Here is a 16,760-nt window from a genome sequence, read left to right as displayed (position 1 = left end):
TTCGCATTTCAAATGTATCGCTGCAGAAGTTTATGGCAGCTTTTAGAGTGGGGCCTAGTGACTGCAATCTAAGGAGGACAGGGATCCTCTCAGTTTGGCAATAGCTCACCCACAAACCAACTGGTTATTGAAACAGACACAGGAAAGAGCAGCAGAGGCAGCTGTCTATGTAGCAGAGGATGTTTTTATTAATGTGCCAGAAAATCTACATGCTGTTGTACAGACATGTCCATAAAGTTACTTATAAACAAACCACCAGCATACAAAATCCTGCAGCGTTTCCTCCCTTATCCCTACAAAATGATTGTCTTTGTAGTTACGGTAAGTCAATGTCTAAGACAGGGATGGGGAGGACAATTGGAAGGGGATGCCCCGTACTCGAACTTTTTTTTCCCTTCTGACTGTTAAGTCATTTGGAAAAAGTAACCTCTACAAACCACCTCAGTTTAAAAAAAAATACAGTGCATATTTCAGGCCAGATCAAAATCTCAGCAATAAAACCACAGAAGGCAGAGTAGGACTTTTAGTCTTTCAGCAATCCTGTGCACCCTTCATCACATGAGGGCGCTCTTGAAAACTCCACTCCATGTTCTGCAGGTTCAAGCCCCCTTTATATAGTCCCCCTGCCCCCCAGAAGTGCAAAAAGGCCTGAATGATGGCTTTGAAAATCATCTTTTTTTACTTCCCTAACAGCTGCATTTGTTTTAAACCCTTACAATCCTGGGGCTTTCCATCCTGCCAGCAATTAATAGAAGTTGTGCTTTTGCAGCATCTAGAGATTAGTGTAGAGTGAAACACCAGAGCTAGGATTCCATGCGTAGAAGCAACAACAGATGTGCTCTTTCCAGTGCTGCTCATTAGGGAGTGTCCTGGATGTGATATACACAATTTGGAAAATGGCTGCCATTTCTCAAGAGGGAAGCTCGGCAGGGCTCAGGTGTCATGTCATAACTATGGAGCCCATTGCACACAAAAAGGAAGCAGAGAGTTTCATCTGAGTATCCGATGAATTCCATAATGCAGCAGTGAGGACAAGTAGCATGCAGTGGATGCAGGCATGGTGACTACCATCTCCTTCACTTAGTCAGACCTCTCTGAACCACTTCCATCAAGGGGGAGGCTGTCAAAAGCATGTGAGACTTAAATCATCGGGAACTGGGCTCTTAAGACTAAGATGCTTTTGAAAAATCTCATCACAGGCCATAATGGGAATGACAAAGCAGCTCCTAAATGAACAGTGCAGCCAGCTGTAGAAACTCTTTCCCTTCCCTTCTCTAGTGCAATATGGTCCTTCACAGTGGGTCTATAACTCCAAGGACAAGGGGGTATTACCTTAGGATTAATGCTGTCTGCTTTAGGAGGGAGGCAGTCTCCTATGCAATAGTTTTGGAGTGCAGATTGCCAACAGGATTCCCAAAAGCTCTCACCTTCATTTAGAGGGGCGCACCCATTGGTGACAGCAAATTTCAAAGGTAAGATGCCATGGCAACCTCTCCTTTGATCTGCCAATGCACATGTGCCGTGACTACATGCTTTTATAATACTTAGCACTTTCCATCCACAGACCTTGGCGTGCTTTACGCAAGCGAGCTTCGTTCCTCCCATTGTGTGGAAACAGAAGCACTGAGAGATTAAGTGACCTTGTCCATGGTCACGGAACAGGTTAGTGACAGAGCAGAGAACAGAGGCTGCCTCTATGTATGATACAGAAGGGCAGGCGGATGGAAGAGTTGTTTTCCACATCTCTAAGTTCAGTTCTGCCATTAGAAAAACTTCCCAAACTGGCCCTGATTCCTAAATTAGTGGTTCCCAGAGCTGGCAAAGTTTTTGCCAGAGAGAAGGCAAACAAGGAGAAAAGTTCCCTTGTGGTCATGTTAGGGTGACCAAACAGCAAATGTGAAAAATCGGGACAGGGTGTGGGTGGTAATAGGAGCCTATATAAAAAAAAGACCCAAAAATCGGGACCATCGCTATAAAATCGGGACATCTGGTCACCCTAGGTCACGTCAACCTGACTGGGAAAGCAAAGGCGACATTACCCAGGTGGTGATTGCACAGAGGTGTGCATGCATATGCACACATGCCTCCCCAGCACTTCTCAACGCAGCCCCACATGAAGCTCAGTCACCAACCTTGTGCTGCAGAAGCCCGTCTCATTCTCATACCAGGCAAAGATCTTCCGCTTATAAACTGGAGGGTGGAATGACAAAGGCTCAGAATCACCATCCTGTGGAATTTGCATCTCACCTACTATCAGATCGCCGGAGTTTTGGGATTTGTCAAATGGCTCCCAGCCTGCATAGCACAGACACTGCGTAGCACAGACATCAGTACTGAACTCTGATCGCTTCAGCAAGGGCATTGCTCCCAAACTCTGTCAAGTCTCATAACTTTTAGTAAGGATCCACAGAATTACTGGAGCTCAGTCCAACAGCCTTCCTCCAAAGAACAGATTTAAGAGGTTGAATGAGCTATTCAGGAATGAAACCGCTCTTGGGAGTGTCTCTAGAACCATCAATAAGCCTAGGTAGTTAGGAAGAGGCAGAATGGGTTTAGATTAAAGTGGTAACTTCTCATCCAAGCCCATCTTGCTGGATACTAGATGGGGAGGGAAATACAAACTTGCCCCCTGATCCTTTTACTTAAGAATTAATGGGTTAAAGAAAATATATTTTAAGTACCGGACTTCAATATTAGCAGGTGGGTTCAGTATTATTTCCTTCTTCCAAAGGATTAAATATCCCTCACCCATGGCTTCCGACTGGTAAGACTAGTTGTAGGCCCGTGTCGGGGAAGCATAGGCCAGGAAGAACAACTGAGTATTCTGTACTAGATGCTCATTAGTTACAGTTGCAGCATAGGGTCTTGCTGAAGAGTTATATATTTATTTTTTGGTTCCAGCAGTCCTATTTTGAGTCCTCTGGGTCTTTGCTTTTCATTTATTCAAAGCAACTCATGATGTGTTCCAGGGGAAGAGATGTTTAAACTCCAAATTTGATTGATATACTGAATATATCTATATACATTATAAAATAATACTATGGGGTTATTGCATAGAAAGATGATTTGCATTAGCTTGGCCTAGATAACTGTCTGTGAGCGCTGCCTGAGACCCGAGGATGGCATGGGGTTGCCGGATGGGAAGACATCTTCTTGCCACTGATACTCTTCTTTTCTGGAATGCTCTTCATACCACTCCTGAACAGAGGGAAGAACATACCCAATGAGAGAAGTCTCTTCACCATACCATTCTATTCTCCCCCATGCCCCTCTCGTTGTCCTGAACAGCCACCCTCTCCCCCTTCCCCCTTGGGGGTTGGACTAGATGACCTTCTGGGGTCCCTTCCAACCCTGATATTCTATGATTCCCTGTGAAACACAAGAGAACCCAGGGGTGCAATACATCTCAGATGCTTTGGCAGTAGTAAATGGCGAGGGCTTAGTTAGTTGTCTCTTTTCAGGCTTCTATAAACATCTGTTTTTCCTCCACTGTGAAGTTTGGATACAACTGGAGCTGCTGTCAGGAAAGGGTTAACTAGAGCATTGCTGTAACATTTGCAGGATGGAAGCACTGAGCTCTCAGCTCCTGGGTCCAAAGCATTAACTATCACCCCATCACTTCATATGCAGTTTGCTACAGCAGGATGCACTGGGAAATCCTGGTGAGGACGTTTAATCTTTCAGTGACATGCCTCCTTTGCAGTCATTTAAGATTCATTTGCTAAGGACAGACTGGTCATTTCACTCACTATAAACTAGAAGAGTCTCAGCAGATTCTGACCAACATTAAAGAATAGCTCCAGGGTTACACTCATTGTGGGAGCCACAGGTCATCCCACTGCTAACAACAGAAGGGACACCAGAAAGATGCAGAGATTAACTCCTTTGGTATCCATCATCATCAAATTAGTCATGACAAGTTCCTGTGGAGTTAAAGGCCCCTTCCCTCCAGAGAGGGATTTTTCTGGTGCACTCCTCAGTGCACAGCATGGGATGTTTCAGTGACCTGATCAGTTCCTTTGGTGTATGTATTAATGAGCTTACCAGTGTTTGAAAAGGCTCCTCATGTTTAGAGCGAGTCAGCAGCTTTTCAGCAAAAGGCTTTTGTTGAAACCAAAATTTTGTGGAAATGTTTTGGTTTCGCCTAAACTTCCACTGGGGAGAGCGAGTGCCCAAACACCCTCGGAACAGCTAGTTGCCCGGTGGTTTGGGCGCTCACCTGGGACATGAGAGATCCAGGTTCAAGTCCTTGCTCAATCAGGCAGGGCAGGACCTTGAACATGGAGATGCCCTAATCACACCGCTATTAGCTAGCTTGGAGCGCATGGTCAGTCTCTTGCTCTCTCGTTTCTGAAAGGTCTTTGTTTAGATCAACATTTGTTACCCATTTCAAACTGTTAATTTTTCATCAAATGCTTGTTTTCCAGTCAGCCCTGTGATTTCATACTAAGCCTCCAAGGAAATAAAATGGGGGAAGTGCACCTACAGTTTGCACTGCTCATTAGTGAGCCCCCTCCGACTGACCCAGGAGTGGTTGGGCAGGGGAGGGCAGGCTCAAGAGAAGGAAGGATGATGCCACCCCCACTGGCTCAAGTGGTATAATAGTCTATGCCCACAGCTTAACAGACTGACTGCGGGGGTTTCTTCACCAATATGCTCAGGATTGGCATGGTAGGAGCACCTCAGGGTAAAGAGGGGAGTTCAGCCTCCATAACCATGAAGACCATGGTCTGTCCATCTGAGATGGACAAGGGTACCCTATCACAGTGCTATTCAATGGAGTAAATAAGACTAATAACTGACAAGAAAGAAATTGGTAAAGACAGAAGCATGAAAACAACTGTCCTTTGCAGCAGAGACCTCCTATGTTTGAAGGATATTAGCAGGAACTGCTTAATCAGTTAATCTAGGTCTATGTTTACACTACAGCCTACGTTGGTATAATTTGTGTCACTCAGAGGTGTGAATAAGCCACCCTCGAGTGACATAAATTATACCGACCTAAGCGTCGGTGTAGACAGTGCTGTTTTGGCGGGAGAGCTTCTCCTGCCGCTCGCGGTAATTAAGTAATTGCATAATGGAGTAATTAAGTCGATGAGAGAACTCTCTCCCATCAGTTTAGAGCATCTGCACCAGCAGCTGTGCCACTGTAAGCTGCGTAGTGTAGATACAGTTTAGGTGTTTCTAATCCTTATTTTTCACCTCCTGCCCTGAACTGCCAGGTGGTGTTGATGGCACTGGTAAATATGTGTTGCGTTTCACCCTGGAGAGCACTTCATTTCAGTGGCATGCACCAGTTTGTGAAGCACTTTGGCCTTTAAGGGGCTACATAAATGTAAGAGGTTATGAATATTGTGAGATGCCCTTTAAATACTATATATTCTGCAGAGCATCCGGCTGTCTGGTTCTTCTGGGTGGCAGACTCCCAACATTTAAAGAATGATTAAACATTCTAACCAATGGAAAATGTCCATTACTAATCAGAAACTTATGAGGACGTTTGCAACTCGATGTTTCCTACCTGTATCTCCTCCTCGTACATTTTCATACTTAAGTCACTTTTGGTCCTTGATCTCCGTCCCAGAAACAGCATCGATGTTTGCTGAGAAGACAAAAGTATAGAGATATTAATAAAATGGGAAAAAGAACCCAGGTCCTCCAACAACTCCCTGCCTCACTAGGTGACAGCTAGATCAGTGGTGAGATGAGAACCCAAGCTTCCTGAGGGAGACTGTGCCTAACTAAACTTTCCTCATTTCACCTATACCCGCCAGGTTACTCAAGGGGTCTTGTTAGTTTCAACTCACACAAGCAGAGAGTAACAGCCTAAGTTACTGTGGGATCATTTTGGGTTATTTATAATTGAGGAGTATTAAGAATATCCTTACAGTTACTGGTTTAACTTTCTTATTTAAACAGTTATTTAGATGTTTCTTTAAATGGACATGGTTGAGGTTAGAGCCATTTTTAGACTTAATATCTTGAAAACTGCCTCTTTGGCAGATGTAACCTTCAAGATTCCAGTTCTGAATTTTTTCTATGTGTACAATTGCTCAACATTTCAATACCCAAGCAATGAGAGACACAGTAAGCCAACTGATACAAATGTGCTGTCATCTAGTACAGCAAGTTTGGTGTCTACAATTCGAGGGGTGGGATGGAAGGGGCAAATTCCAGCTATTACAAAAATCAGTTTAAAGTTTCCCAGCATCATGAGACACAGAGCTCTCGAAGGGAAGAGCTACAGCGTGGGACAGTTTTCAAGGTATCTTCATTTTCAGGCTTTACAATATCCCTTTTGTGATACCAGTGGTAAAAGTAATTGCCATCATCTTCAGAGAAGTAAGCTTGAAACTTGGAACTGACAGTTATATTATGGCACAATGCTTCAGAACTGTATGGACAGCTGTACAGTAGTGGGTCAGGTAGAAAACAGATTGGGCAGCACAGGTGAATTACAGGACAGTAACTGCAGTATTAGGAACTCTCAAAAACCAGAATGCTCCTTCCAGTGGGGTGAGCTGGCCAGGATGCCTCTTAGCAATGTTTATTCTGTATGGTGAGATAGGTCTTAATCTCAGGAATACAGTGGGAATTCAGGCCAGTGCCCTGGGAATTCAACTGCAGTTTCTTCAGTGCAATGAGTTTTAAGTGCTAATCTGCAGGGCACCAATCCAGAGTCCCTTCAACAGAGCAGATTCTAACAAGAGCCTCTTTCCACATATGCCCTTGGCTTTCTCTGCACCATAGCAGAAGAGCTCCTTTAAATCCCACAGCTGTGACCCAGGATGTTGCACCACAGAAGTGCAGGCATTGTGGCCTGAATCCCAGCTTCTCTCCGTACCTCATATTTGTCCATTTGTGCAACGACCTTCTGCAGCGGAGCAGTTTCAGAGGCAGCACAATTCCGTCTGAAGAGCTCAATTACACCTGCCATTTCCTCCTTGGAGATCTCCTTCTCCAGGACAATGCCATTGTCTTCTTCAGAGGGAGGGAAAGAAAACAAGGAGAAGACATTGGGAGTCACAGTTTTAATCAGCAAGGGCAATAATCCTAACGGGGTTTTCAGAGATTATAAAGTCAGAAGGGACCACTGTGATCATCTAGACTGACCACCCATATAGCATAGGCTAGAGAACTTCCCTGAATTAATTCTTGTTTGAACTAGAGCGTATCTTTTAGAAAAAAGATCCAATCTTTATTTAAAACCTGCCAATGAGGGAGAATCCATCACAATCCTTGGTAAATTGTTCCAATGGCTAATTACCCTCACTGTTAAAAGTTTCCCTAGCTTCAGTTTCCAGCCACTGGATCTTGTTATATCTTTGTCTGTTAGACTGAAGAACCCATCATCAAATTGTTGTTGCCCGTGTAGGTACTTGTAAACCATAATCAAGTAAACTCTTGGCCTTCTCTTATTACACTAAATACATCAAACTCCCTGAGACTATCACTATAAGGCTTGCTCCCCAATCCTTTCATCATTTTTGTGAGACTCTTCTGAAGCTTCATAGCACAAAGCTGGCTGTACAGGAACAAACAGGGCCAGTCAAGGTGTTGACTTATTCCTTTAGAGGCATATAGAATCACAGAATATCAGGGTTGGAAGGGACCTCAGGCGGTCATCTAGTCCAACCCCCTGCTCAAAGCAGGGCCAATCCCCAACTAAATCATCCCAGACAGGGCTTTGTCAAGACTGACCTTAAAAACTTCTAAGGAAGGAGATTCCACCACCTCCCTAGGTAACGCATTCCAGTGTTTCACCACCCTCCTACTGAAAAAGTTTTTCCTAATATCCAACCTAAAGCTCCTCCACTGCAACTTGAGACCATAACCCCTCGTTCTGTCATCTGCTACCACTGAGAACAGTCTAGATCCATCCTCTTTGGAACCACCTTTCGGGTAGTTGAAAGCAGCTATCAAATCCCCTCTCATTCTTCTCTTCTGCAGACTAAACAATCCCAGTTCCCTCAGCCTCTCCTCATAAATCATGTGTTCCAGTCCCCTAATCATTTGTGTTGCCCTCTGCTGGACGTTTTCCAATTTTTTCACATCCTTCTTGTAGTGTGGGGCCCAAAACGGCACACAGTACTCCAGATGAGGCCTCACCAATGTCGAATAGAGGGGAATGATCACGTCCCTCAATCTGCTGGCAATGCCCCTACTTATACATCCCAAAATGCCATTGGTCTTCTTGGCAACAAGGGCACACTGTTGATTCAGATCCAGCTTCTCGTCCACTGTAACCCCTAGGTCCTTTTCTGCAGAACTGCTGCCTAGCCATTCGGTCCCTAGTCTGTAGCGGTGCATGGGATTCTTCCGTCCTAAGTGCAGGACCCTGCACTTATCCTTATTGAACCTCATCAGATTTCTTTTGGCCCAATCCTCTAATTTGTCTAGGTCCCTCTGTATCCTATCCCTACCCTCCAGCATATCTACATCTGCTCCCAGTTTAGTGTCATCTGCAAACTTACTGAGGGTGCAGTCCACAACACCCTCCAGATCATTAACGACGATATTGAACAAAACTCGCCCGAGGACTGACTCTTGGGGCACTCCGCTTGATACCGGCTGCCAATTAGACTTGGAGTCATTGATCACTACCCATTGAGCCTGACAATGTAGCCAGCTTTCTATCCACCTTATAGTCCATTCATCCAGCCCATACTACTTCAACTTGCTGGCAAGAATACTGTGGGAGACTGTGTTAAGCTCTTCAGACTGGGAGATGGCAAGAGGAGCTACATCTTATCAACAAGTTAGAAAAGAACAATCAATAAGGTGATGGCAGGTATGTTGGATTGGGAGGGTTTTTCTAGTTCCGAGGATGTTTGGGGCCAAAAGGTCTGATTTTTAAAAAAAGGATCTACACCTCATAGCCTATTTTGTGTGCACTCAATTGGGAATGCAAATAACCGCAGTTACAACTGCTGCCATTGGATATCCAGCTATCTGAGCTGGGTGTAATCGGGTAGCTTGATATTTAAATCAAATAACTGCAGTTGCTGTATTTAAATATCAAGCTACCCGATTACACCCAGCTCAGATAGCTGGATATCCAATGGCAGCAGTTGTAACTGCGGTTATTTGCAACTACAGAATTGTGGGTGCACGTGAGGAGGTTATAAAATCAGGCCTTTCCTGTTCAGTTGTTTTCTCTCATACACACAAGCCAGACTTTGGGAGCAAAGTTATACAGACCAGCAGGCTGGCCAGGCCTGGCACTGACCTTCTGAACCTTGGTTCTTTCGGGTGTAGTTCATGCGGAACACAAAAGCCTCCAGTATAAAGGCCACAATGATCGTCATCACCACCTGGGAAGGGAGCCAGAATGAGTAGAGAGCGTCACAGGGTTTGTAACTGCAGCATCCTTCCAAGTCTGGTTCTAATTGAACTGCACCTGAATTCTTGCTGCTTCCCCTCACCCCTCCTTTCAGCAGAGGGAGTGTACAAATCCTAATCCATGAGTCTAGGTGATGTGTTTGTGTAACAGCCTGCCAGTGAACTGGGAATGGGCGGTATGACAAGATGGAGGCATCACTACACACCACTATAACTCACATTCAGCTACATAATAATGAGTCTACTCTGGCAACACTTGTAGTTCTTGCCATATCAAAGCCAGTAAAAGTGATTTGGACACATGCGTCGTTCTGAGCTACGTTTCATAAAGAGAACGTCCCTAATTGGCTGCGGATTCTTCCACTAGAGCATAGCAAGACTGCTGCTGGCATTTAGAGATTTTCCATCAAAAGTGCATTGAGGACCTACCATGGTCACAATATAGAAGATCATGAAGTAGAGGCGGCTCCAGTGAGAGGTTTGTGAGGTCACCCCTTCCTAGGGACAAGAGAGGCAGGAGTTCAGTGGCAGGCAAAGAGGAGGGAAGCTGCATTAGTCCCCTTGAGAGCAGACAAAGCAGCACGCCTCCCCACCCCCAAATATAAATCGGTACCTCATGAAATACAGGACAAGTAGTGCACCTCACGTATCTAACCCCAGGGACTGCCTCTACCATACTCAAAGCCCCAGCTGGCCCCGAAGCCCTTCCCCTAAAGGATTGAACACAGATTCCCATATATTACTTTGATGTGTAAATACTCACACAATGGTGACGAGTGCTACAGAAAAGCGTAGAGATAGCTATCTCGCTACATATCTAGCTACCAATATACAGCATAGTGCCTGCGACAACAAGCTATAGTACAGAAGTGCTTGAAGAGTGAGGGCACTAACACCCTTACACCAAAGGTACAACAGGTCTGTCATGCTGCATTCAGAATTAATTAGATCAAGGATCCTGAGGTTATTCCTAGTGCAGATTTCCTGCGTAGCATTACAGAGAATGGCTGCCATTCAACCATACATAGCAAGGTGGGAGGGTGGGGGTAGGGGGAGAAAGAGGAGACAGGGAGAAGGAGAGAAGAAATAAGACGACCGATGAGAAACCTAATTGAGAAATACATGAGGTAAAAGGGCAGCATTCAGAACCTTCCATCTTCTCCCTAAACCATTCAGAATTGCTCAATAGCTGTCACATGCTGTATAACAGCCAAAAGGTACAGCGCAGAGCCAGCCAGTGGCAACCTGTCTGTCAGAATATCTGAGTGATGTTACTGGGGAGGACAGCTCCTGGCAGGCAGCTAACAGTGCCACCCTCTCATCCCATCCATGTCAGCCAAAAGTTACCCACTTTCCATCAGAGTGATGAAAAAGAATCTGTGTTAAAGAGAATCTTGCGCTGCAGAGTGATTAAGAATTGATGACAAAACCCTGGTGCTGACTATAGAATCATAGAATATCAGGGTTGGAAGGGACCTCAGGAGGTCATCTAGTCCAAACCCCTGCTCAAAGCAGGACCAATCCCCAACTAAATCATCCCAGACAGGGCTTTGTCAAGTCTGACCTTAAAAACTTCTAAGGAAGGAGATTCCACCACCTCCCTAGGTAACGCACTCCAGTGCTTCACCACCCTCCTAGTGAAAAAGATTTTCCTAATATGTAACCTTAAACCTCCCCCACTGCAACTTGAGACCATTACTCCTCGTTCTGTCATCTGCTACCACTGAGAACAGTCTAGATCCATCCTCCTTGGAACCCCCTTTCGGGTAGTTGAAAGCAGCTATCAAAACCCCCCTCATTCTTCTCTTCTGCAGACTAAACAATCCCAGTTCCCTCAGCCTCTCCTCATAAGTCATGTGTTCCAGTCCCCATATCATTTGTGTTGCCCTCTGCTGGACGTTTTCCAATTTTTTCACATCCTTCTCGTAGTACAGGGCCCAAAACTGGACACAGTACTCCAGATGAGGCCTCACCAATGTCGAATAGAGGGGAACAATCACGTCCCTCGATCTGCTGGCAATGCCCCTACTTATACATCCCAAAATGTCATTGGCCTTCTTGGCAACAAGGGCACACTGTTGTCTCAGATCCAGCTTCTTGTCCACTGTAACCCCTAGGTCCTTTTCTGCAGAACTGCTGCCTATCCATTCGGTACAGGACTCTGCATTTGTCCTTGTTGAACCTCATCAGTTCTTTTGGCCCAATCCTCTAATTTGTCTAGGTCCCTCTGTATCCTATCCCTACCCTCCAGCGTATCTACCACTCCTCCCAGTTCAGTGTCATCTGCAAACTTACTGTGGGTGCAGTCCACACCATCATCCAGATCATTAATGAAGATATTGAACAAAACTGGTCCTAGGACTGACCCTTGGGGCACTCCACTTGATACCGGCTGCCAACTAGACATGGAGCCATTGATCACTACCCGTTGAGCCCGACGATCTAGCCAGCTTTCTATCCACCTTATAATCCATTCATCCAGCCCATACTTCTTTACCTTGCTGGCAAGAATTCTGTGGTATACACAAGAATACATTTAAGTACCCCGAGATCTACATACCATGATGATGTACCAATCATTGACAACTGTCAACTCAAACAGCGTAACTGTATGGAGACAGAAAGGACAAAACAAGAAGTGCTTTAGCCAGCCTGACCAGTTTCAAAGTCATTTCAATTCCTCTGTTTCCCCTATTATGTGCTTTCTCCCACTTTCTTCATAAGATACCTCATTCAGCATAGCCAACAGAGACTGAAATACTTGAGTGCTGATGACAGAAGACAGATTCTACTCTCAGTCATACCACAGTTAATCTGAAGTCACCCTACTGATGACAATGGAGTGACTCTAGTGTTATAATGGTATAACAAAGAGCACAGAGTCTGCCATACCAGGCCACACTAAGCAACACTCTTGAGAGATCCACAAAGAAAAAAAAAAGAAAAATCACCACTATCATCCTCCTCCTCCAGCAGGCCAGACTCATGTTTAAAGTCAGAAAAAAAAAAACACAACAGAGTGACAAGATCAGTGTTAGAGGCTCAGCAGGATAGTGGAGTTGCTCTCTTTATTCATCTCTGGAAACATGGATTCAAAACTGGTTCAGATCACATGTCAAAACAAGTCGGCAGGTTTCATGCTTGTCTCCAGGATATGTTTACCTTGTAAAATCACCACACAGTTGGATTCTCTTAGCCAGCAGCAGAACCCAGGACAGCAGAACCCAGGACAGCAAAACGATACTGCTGCAGGTTTGAGGTGTACAGTATAAGTAGGATTAGGGATCCAGAGCAGGGGTGTTACAGGTCACTTGGCAGACCCACTTGCAGGTGGCAGGGTTAGAATGGGAAGGGGTACTGAGGACCAGGGCTGACATGCATTGGTAGAATTCTGGGGACTAGAAGGAAGCATGGGCAGGTGTTTATGCAAGCTATGTTAAGAGTCTCACCCCTACAGAAGCACCAGATTCACACAGGGTCATTCTGCAATCAGCAGCAGTAGATGCGAGGAGTATTACAACAATTAAGATAAGAACCAAGATGTAAATATTCCTCTTACCAAAGCTGTTCAAAATGTTGTCAAAGTTGTTGAGATAATAGTAACCTTCTTCCACCACTGTCTTGTTTCCAACCGTGTGATTCACCCAGCGATAGGCATCTGCAACTGTACTCGTGCTGATTAGAGAAGCCAGAACATACAATGAGAGGTGCTCTGGAAAGATGTGCAACGCTCCAGGTGCTGACAGACACAGGCATGCTGAGAGACCTGTGGGCAGGGAGGCTATTTTTCCTTCTTGCCAACACTTGTTGCATTTTGAATGCCATTCTCTAAAGTGGTACCCCCCAGGCAAGGGCACTGCAGCATCATACCTATTACATGGGGGCTTTGCTGTGGTGCCATTATAGAGCAACCAGCCCAGCCCAGCTGCTTCAGGCAGCGATTCAAATACCCAGCAGCACAATACTACCCCTCTCCCTTCTCAAACTGTAAGTAAAGATCATTGCACTGAGTCTCAGCAAGAGAAGTGATAAGTCTCCCTTTTACGGTGAATCTCAGTTCAGAACAACCACTCTTCGTAAACACACATCCACTGGCCTTTTCTTGATAGGAAAATACAGATATGACACACGATGCTCCTGGCTTGGCATTGAACCAGGCTATTAACAAGGCTGTTTCAGAGGAAGGTGGTTGCTGGGTACTTACTTGCAGCAGTTTGGGTAGACAACCCCAGAGAAGAATTCCATGCCGACAATGGCGAAGGAGTAGTAGAAGATAAGTAGGGTTAAGCCCAGGCTGGAGGAAAGAGAAACAAAAGTAAGACCTTGTCTACACTGCACCTTCATTGTTAAAACTTTTGTCCCTCTAGAGTGTGAAAAAAACAACCCCTGAACGACAGAAGTTTTAACGATGAAACACACCAGTGTGGACAGCGCTTTGTCGGTGGGAGATGCTCTCCGGCCGATGACGCTATCCCCCCTTGTTTGGGGTGATTTGATATCGTCGTCAGGAGAGCTCTCTCCTGGTGACAAAGAGCGGCTAAACTGCGTGCCTAACAACAGTGTGGCTGAAACAGCACAGCTGCACCGTTGTAAGGAGCGCAGTGTGGACGTAGCCTAATTCTGTTATTCGCCAATTGGTAGGACAGAGAAAAAAGCAAAGTCACTCACACTGGCTGTTCTCTAAGCAGTTTTCCATCTCTACCATCTACCGTAAACCCCAGTGTAGGACCCCACCACCCAGTTTCTCTAATGAAGCACAAGCCAACATAGCTGTATCCTCTTTGTTTCCTTGACCATCAGCAGTGATGTCAGAACAGCTTCAAGAATAAGGATAGTTCGTTAACATGTCTGAACACCTAGCTAGTTTTGCAGCAGGGGAATAAGATACTGTGATGTCATAGACTGACAATGGCTACTTATCTCAGTGACGAATTAAACGGGCATTCCACATCATTTTGAAATAATTGTAACCCATCTGGTCCCCTATTGTACCAAGGACATGAGGCAACACTGGGTATATATATCTTCTTTGTGAAACTTTCTTTGCACAAAAAACATCATTTCTTAAAAACCAAACAAGTTCCAAAGTGGGGTTGCCCCTGTGCTCAGCACAAAGGGGTTACTGTGCATCAGGTGCTAGGCCTAGTGTGCTAGAGAACTCTCTATGTATTTCTTTGTGCTGCACTGCAAAGAAAGAAAAAAGTGATCGCTCCTACCGTGACCCCAGCCCAGGTATTCATTACCCTGGAAATGGCAGTGTCATATTAGTACACGCTCCTTTGGGATGTTGCCCATTTTTCCCCCTCCAAGGAGAGCTGTGCAATACCTTGCCATCCTAGGGAATAACTCAAACATTGTGTCCAGGACATTCCTGTAGCGCTTCTTCAATTTAAAGAGCCTGAAGAAGGGACGAAAAGCCAGTGGTTACTTACATGAAGACACTTCCTTCCTGTTTTGTTATTAGCCGCATAAAGACAAGTAGCATGTAGCAGCAAAACAAAGCCTCGAGAGAAGCATTTTGAATACAGGCACAGCCAGGGTCCATATGGAGGCATTCCTCGCTGTGATGCTACTAAATGAGAATCTGGGGACTGTGCACCTGCATTTAGACAGAGGAGTACTGATAGAAGGAAAAGATATAACATGATCCAATGGCTGGAAGTTGAAGCTAGACAAATTTGGATCTGAAATACAGCATAATTTTTTTTTAAAACAGTGAGGGTAATTAATCATTGGAACAACTTACCAAGGATCGTGGTGGATTCTCCACCACTGCCAACTTTTAAATCAAGACTGGATGTTTCCTAAGAGATCTGCTCTAAGAATTATTTTGGGGGAATTTCTATGGCCTGTGTTATACAGGAGGTCAGACTAGATGATCACAATGTTCCCTTCTGGCCTTGGAATCTATGAATTGTTTTGCACTTCCATTATTCACCAATAATTTCCCCAGAGGTGGAGTGGGACACTGCTCTTTTCATCACTAGATCTCAAAGCACTTCACACAGGAGGTCTGTATCATTATCCCTATTTAACATATGGGGAAACTGAGGCACGGGGCAGAGGAAACGACTTGCCCAGGTCACACAGTAAGTCAGTGACAGACTCAGACACAGATCTCCCAAGTATCAATCCTCTATCCATTAGGTTACACTTGTGGAGGCAAAATTGAGTGGGCCTGGACTTTGGTCAAGCTAGCCGAACTTTGACCAGTCTGACTGTGTGGGTGGCCAAGAGATGCTATGACAGCAGGGCAATTTCTAAAAGCCCCTGACTATCCAACCGGTTCTGCTTAAAAAACCCCTGACTGCAATATTGCAATATACAACCCATGGCCTACAGTCAACCGCACTTGGCCTATTGTTTAACCTCAAAGCTTGCTCAACCTAGAAAAGTTGCTTATTGATGCAATACGTAGGATATTGTCCTTATAAGGCATAATTGGTAGGGTCTGTTGGAAAAGTACCCATGCAGAGGTGTATTGTTCGAAATGCCAGTGAAAACCCTATATAAGTTCGTTGAAGTGTATGGAAAGCAGAGCCACTTGCCACCCTGCGTGCAGCTATGCTGACTCTCCTTGCATATATGCTCGCATAAAATAAAAAGCCTCAGGCAATTCTGATTCCTAAAACAATGAGTGGTTAATTTTCCACCACACACTGCTTCCCTTCACTTGGTTGGGATACTTAGACTTTAGACACATTAAAACGTGGAGAGGTAAGGACTCCCAGTTCCTGATCCAGACCATATTTACTCAAATAGTCTTTACTCCTGTGGGTAAGCCCCTCTGTCTCATGTGAGGAAGGACAAGCTGTATGAATAAGTGTTTGCAGGATTATGCTTCTCAGGATAAGGATAGTGTTTTACCTATAAAGCATCATACATAAATAAATTACATTTATAAATGGCGAGCTCCTACATCATTAACACCTGTATGCTTGGAATTTACAGAACACATTCTAAAGGTGCGCTCACTTACCAAGACACAAATTCAGTTCTGTTTTTTCCCCTGCAACAATCAATGGGAGAAAGCTGCATTCCTCACACATCAACCAATACAAGAGGAAAAACAGACTTCCGAGTGCAGGCTTTGGCAGATGAGTAAAGGAGAAAATGGTTTCTTTTAAAATGTAATTAACCCAATTGTTTAAATCATCACATGTGCTCCATTAGCAAGTGGGGATCCTAGACAGTATGACCTAGTGGATAGAGAACTGAACTGGGACCCAGGTTCTATTCCCAGCTCTGACAGGTTTCCTGGTTGACCTTGGGCAAGTATGTCTCCTCTTTGGGCCTTAGTTTGCCCATCTGTAAAATGGGGATAATACAATACTGACCTTCTCCGTAAAGCATTTTGAGATCTACTGATGAAAAGTGCTATATGAGAACTAGGTATTAGTTCATCTTTAGTAAAAGAA

General features: G+C 44.8%; 1 protein-coding gene across 3 annotated transcripts in view; it reads right to left on the bottom strand.

Moving 5' to 3' along the window:
- Positions 1–166: 166 nt before the first annotated feature.
- TPCN1 (two pore segment channel 1) overlaps positions 167–16,760 on the bottom strand; it is a 69,775-nt gene continuing 53,181 nt past the window's right edge. For all 3 annotated transcript variants that reach the window (XM_084649579.1, XM_084649578.1, XM_084649580.1), the window contains 9 exons: positions 14,669–14,740; positions 13,547–13,636; positions 12,902–13,017; positions 11,903–11,949; positions 9,772–9,840; positions 9,230–9,314; positions 6,845–6,981; positions 5,522–5,602; positions 167–3,198 (listed from right to left, as the gene is read on the bottom strand). In XM_084649579.1, coding sequence (XP_084505705.1) covers positions 3,082–3,198; positions 5,522–5,602; positions 6,845–6,981; positions 9,230–9,314; positions 9,772–9,840; positions 11,903–11,949; positions 12,902–13,017; positions 13,547–13,636; positions 14,669–14,740 — 814 coding nt within the window. In that variant the 3' untranslated portion in view covers positions 167–3,081. The remainder of the gene's footprint in view (positions 3,199–5,521; positions 5,603–6,844; positions 6,982–9,229; positions 9,315–9,771; positions 9,841–11,902; positions 11,950–12,901; positions 13,018–13,546; positions 13,637–14,668; positions 14,741–16,760) is intronic.

Source organism: Lepidochelys olivacea (genome assembly GCF_965140295.1).
Source record: "Lepidochelys olivacea isolate rLepOli2 genome assembly, chromosome: 15".
Classification (NCBI taxonomy): domain Eukaryota; kingdom Metazoa; phylum Chordata; order Testudines; family Cheloniidae; genus Lepidochelys; species Lepidochelys olivacea.
The sequence above is the reverse complement of the archived record's forward strand: the minus strand, read 5'-3'. Positions and strand labels throughout refer to the sequence as shown.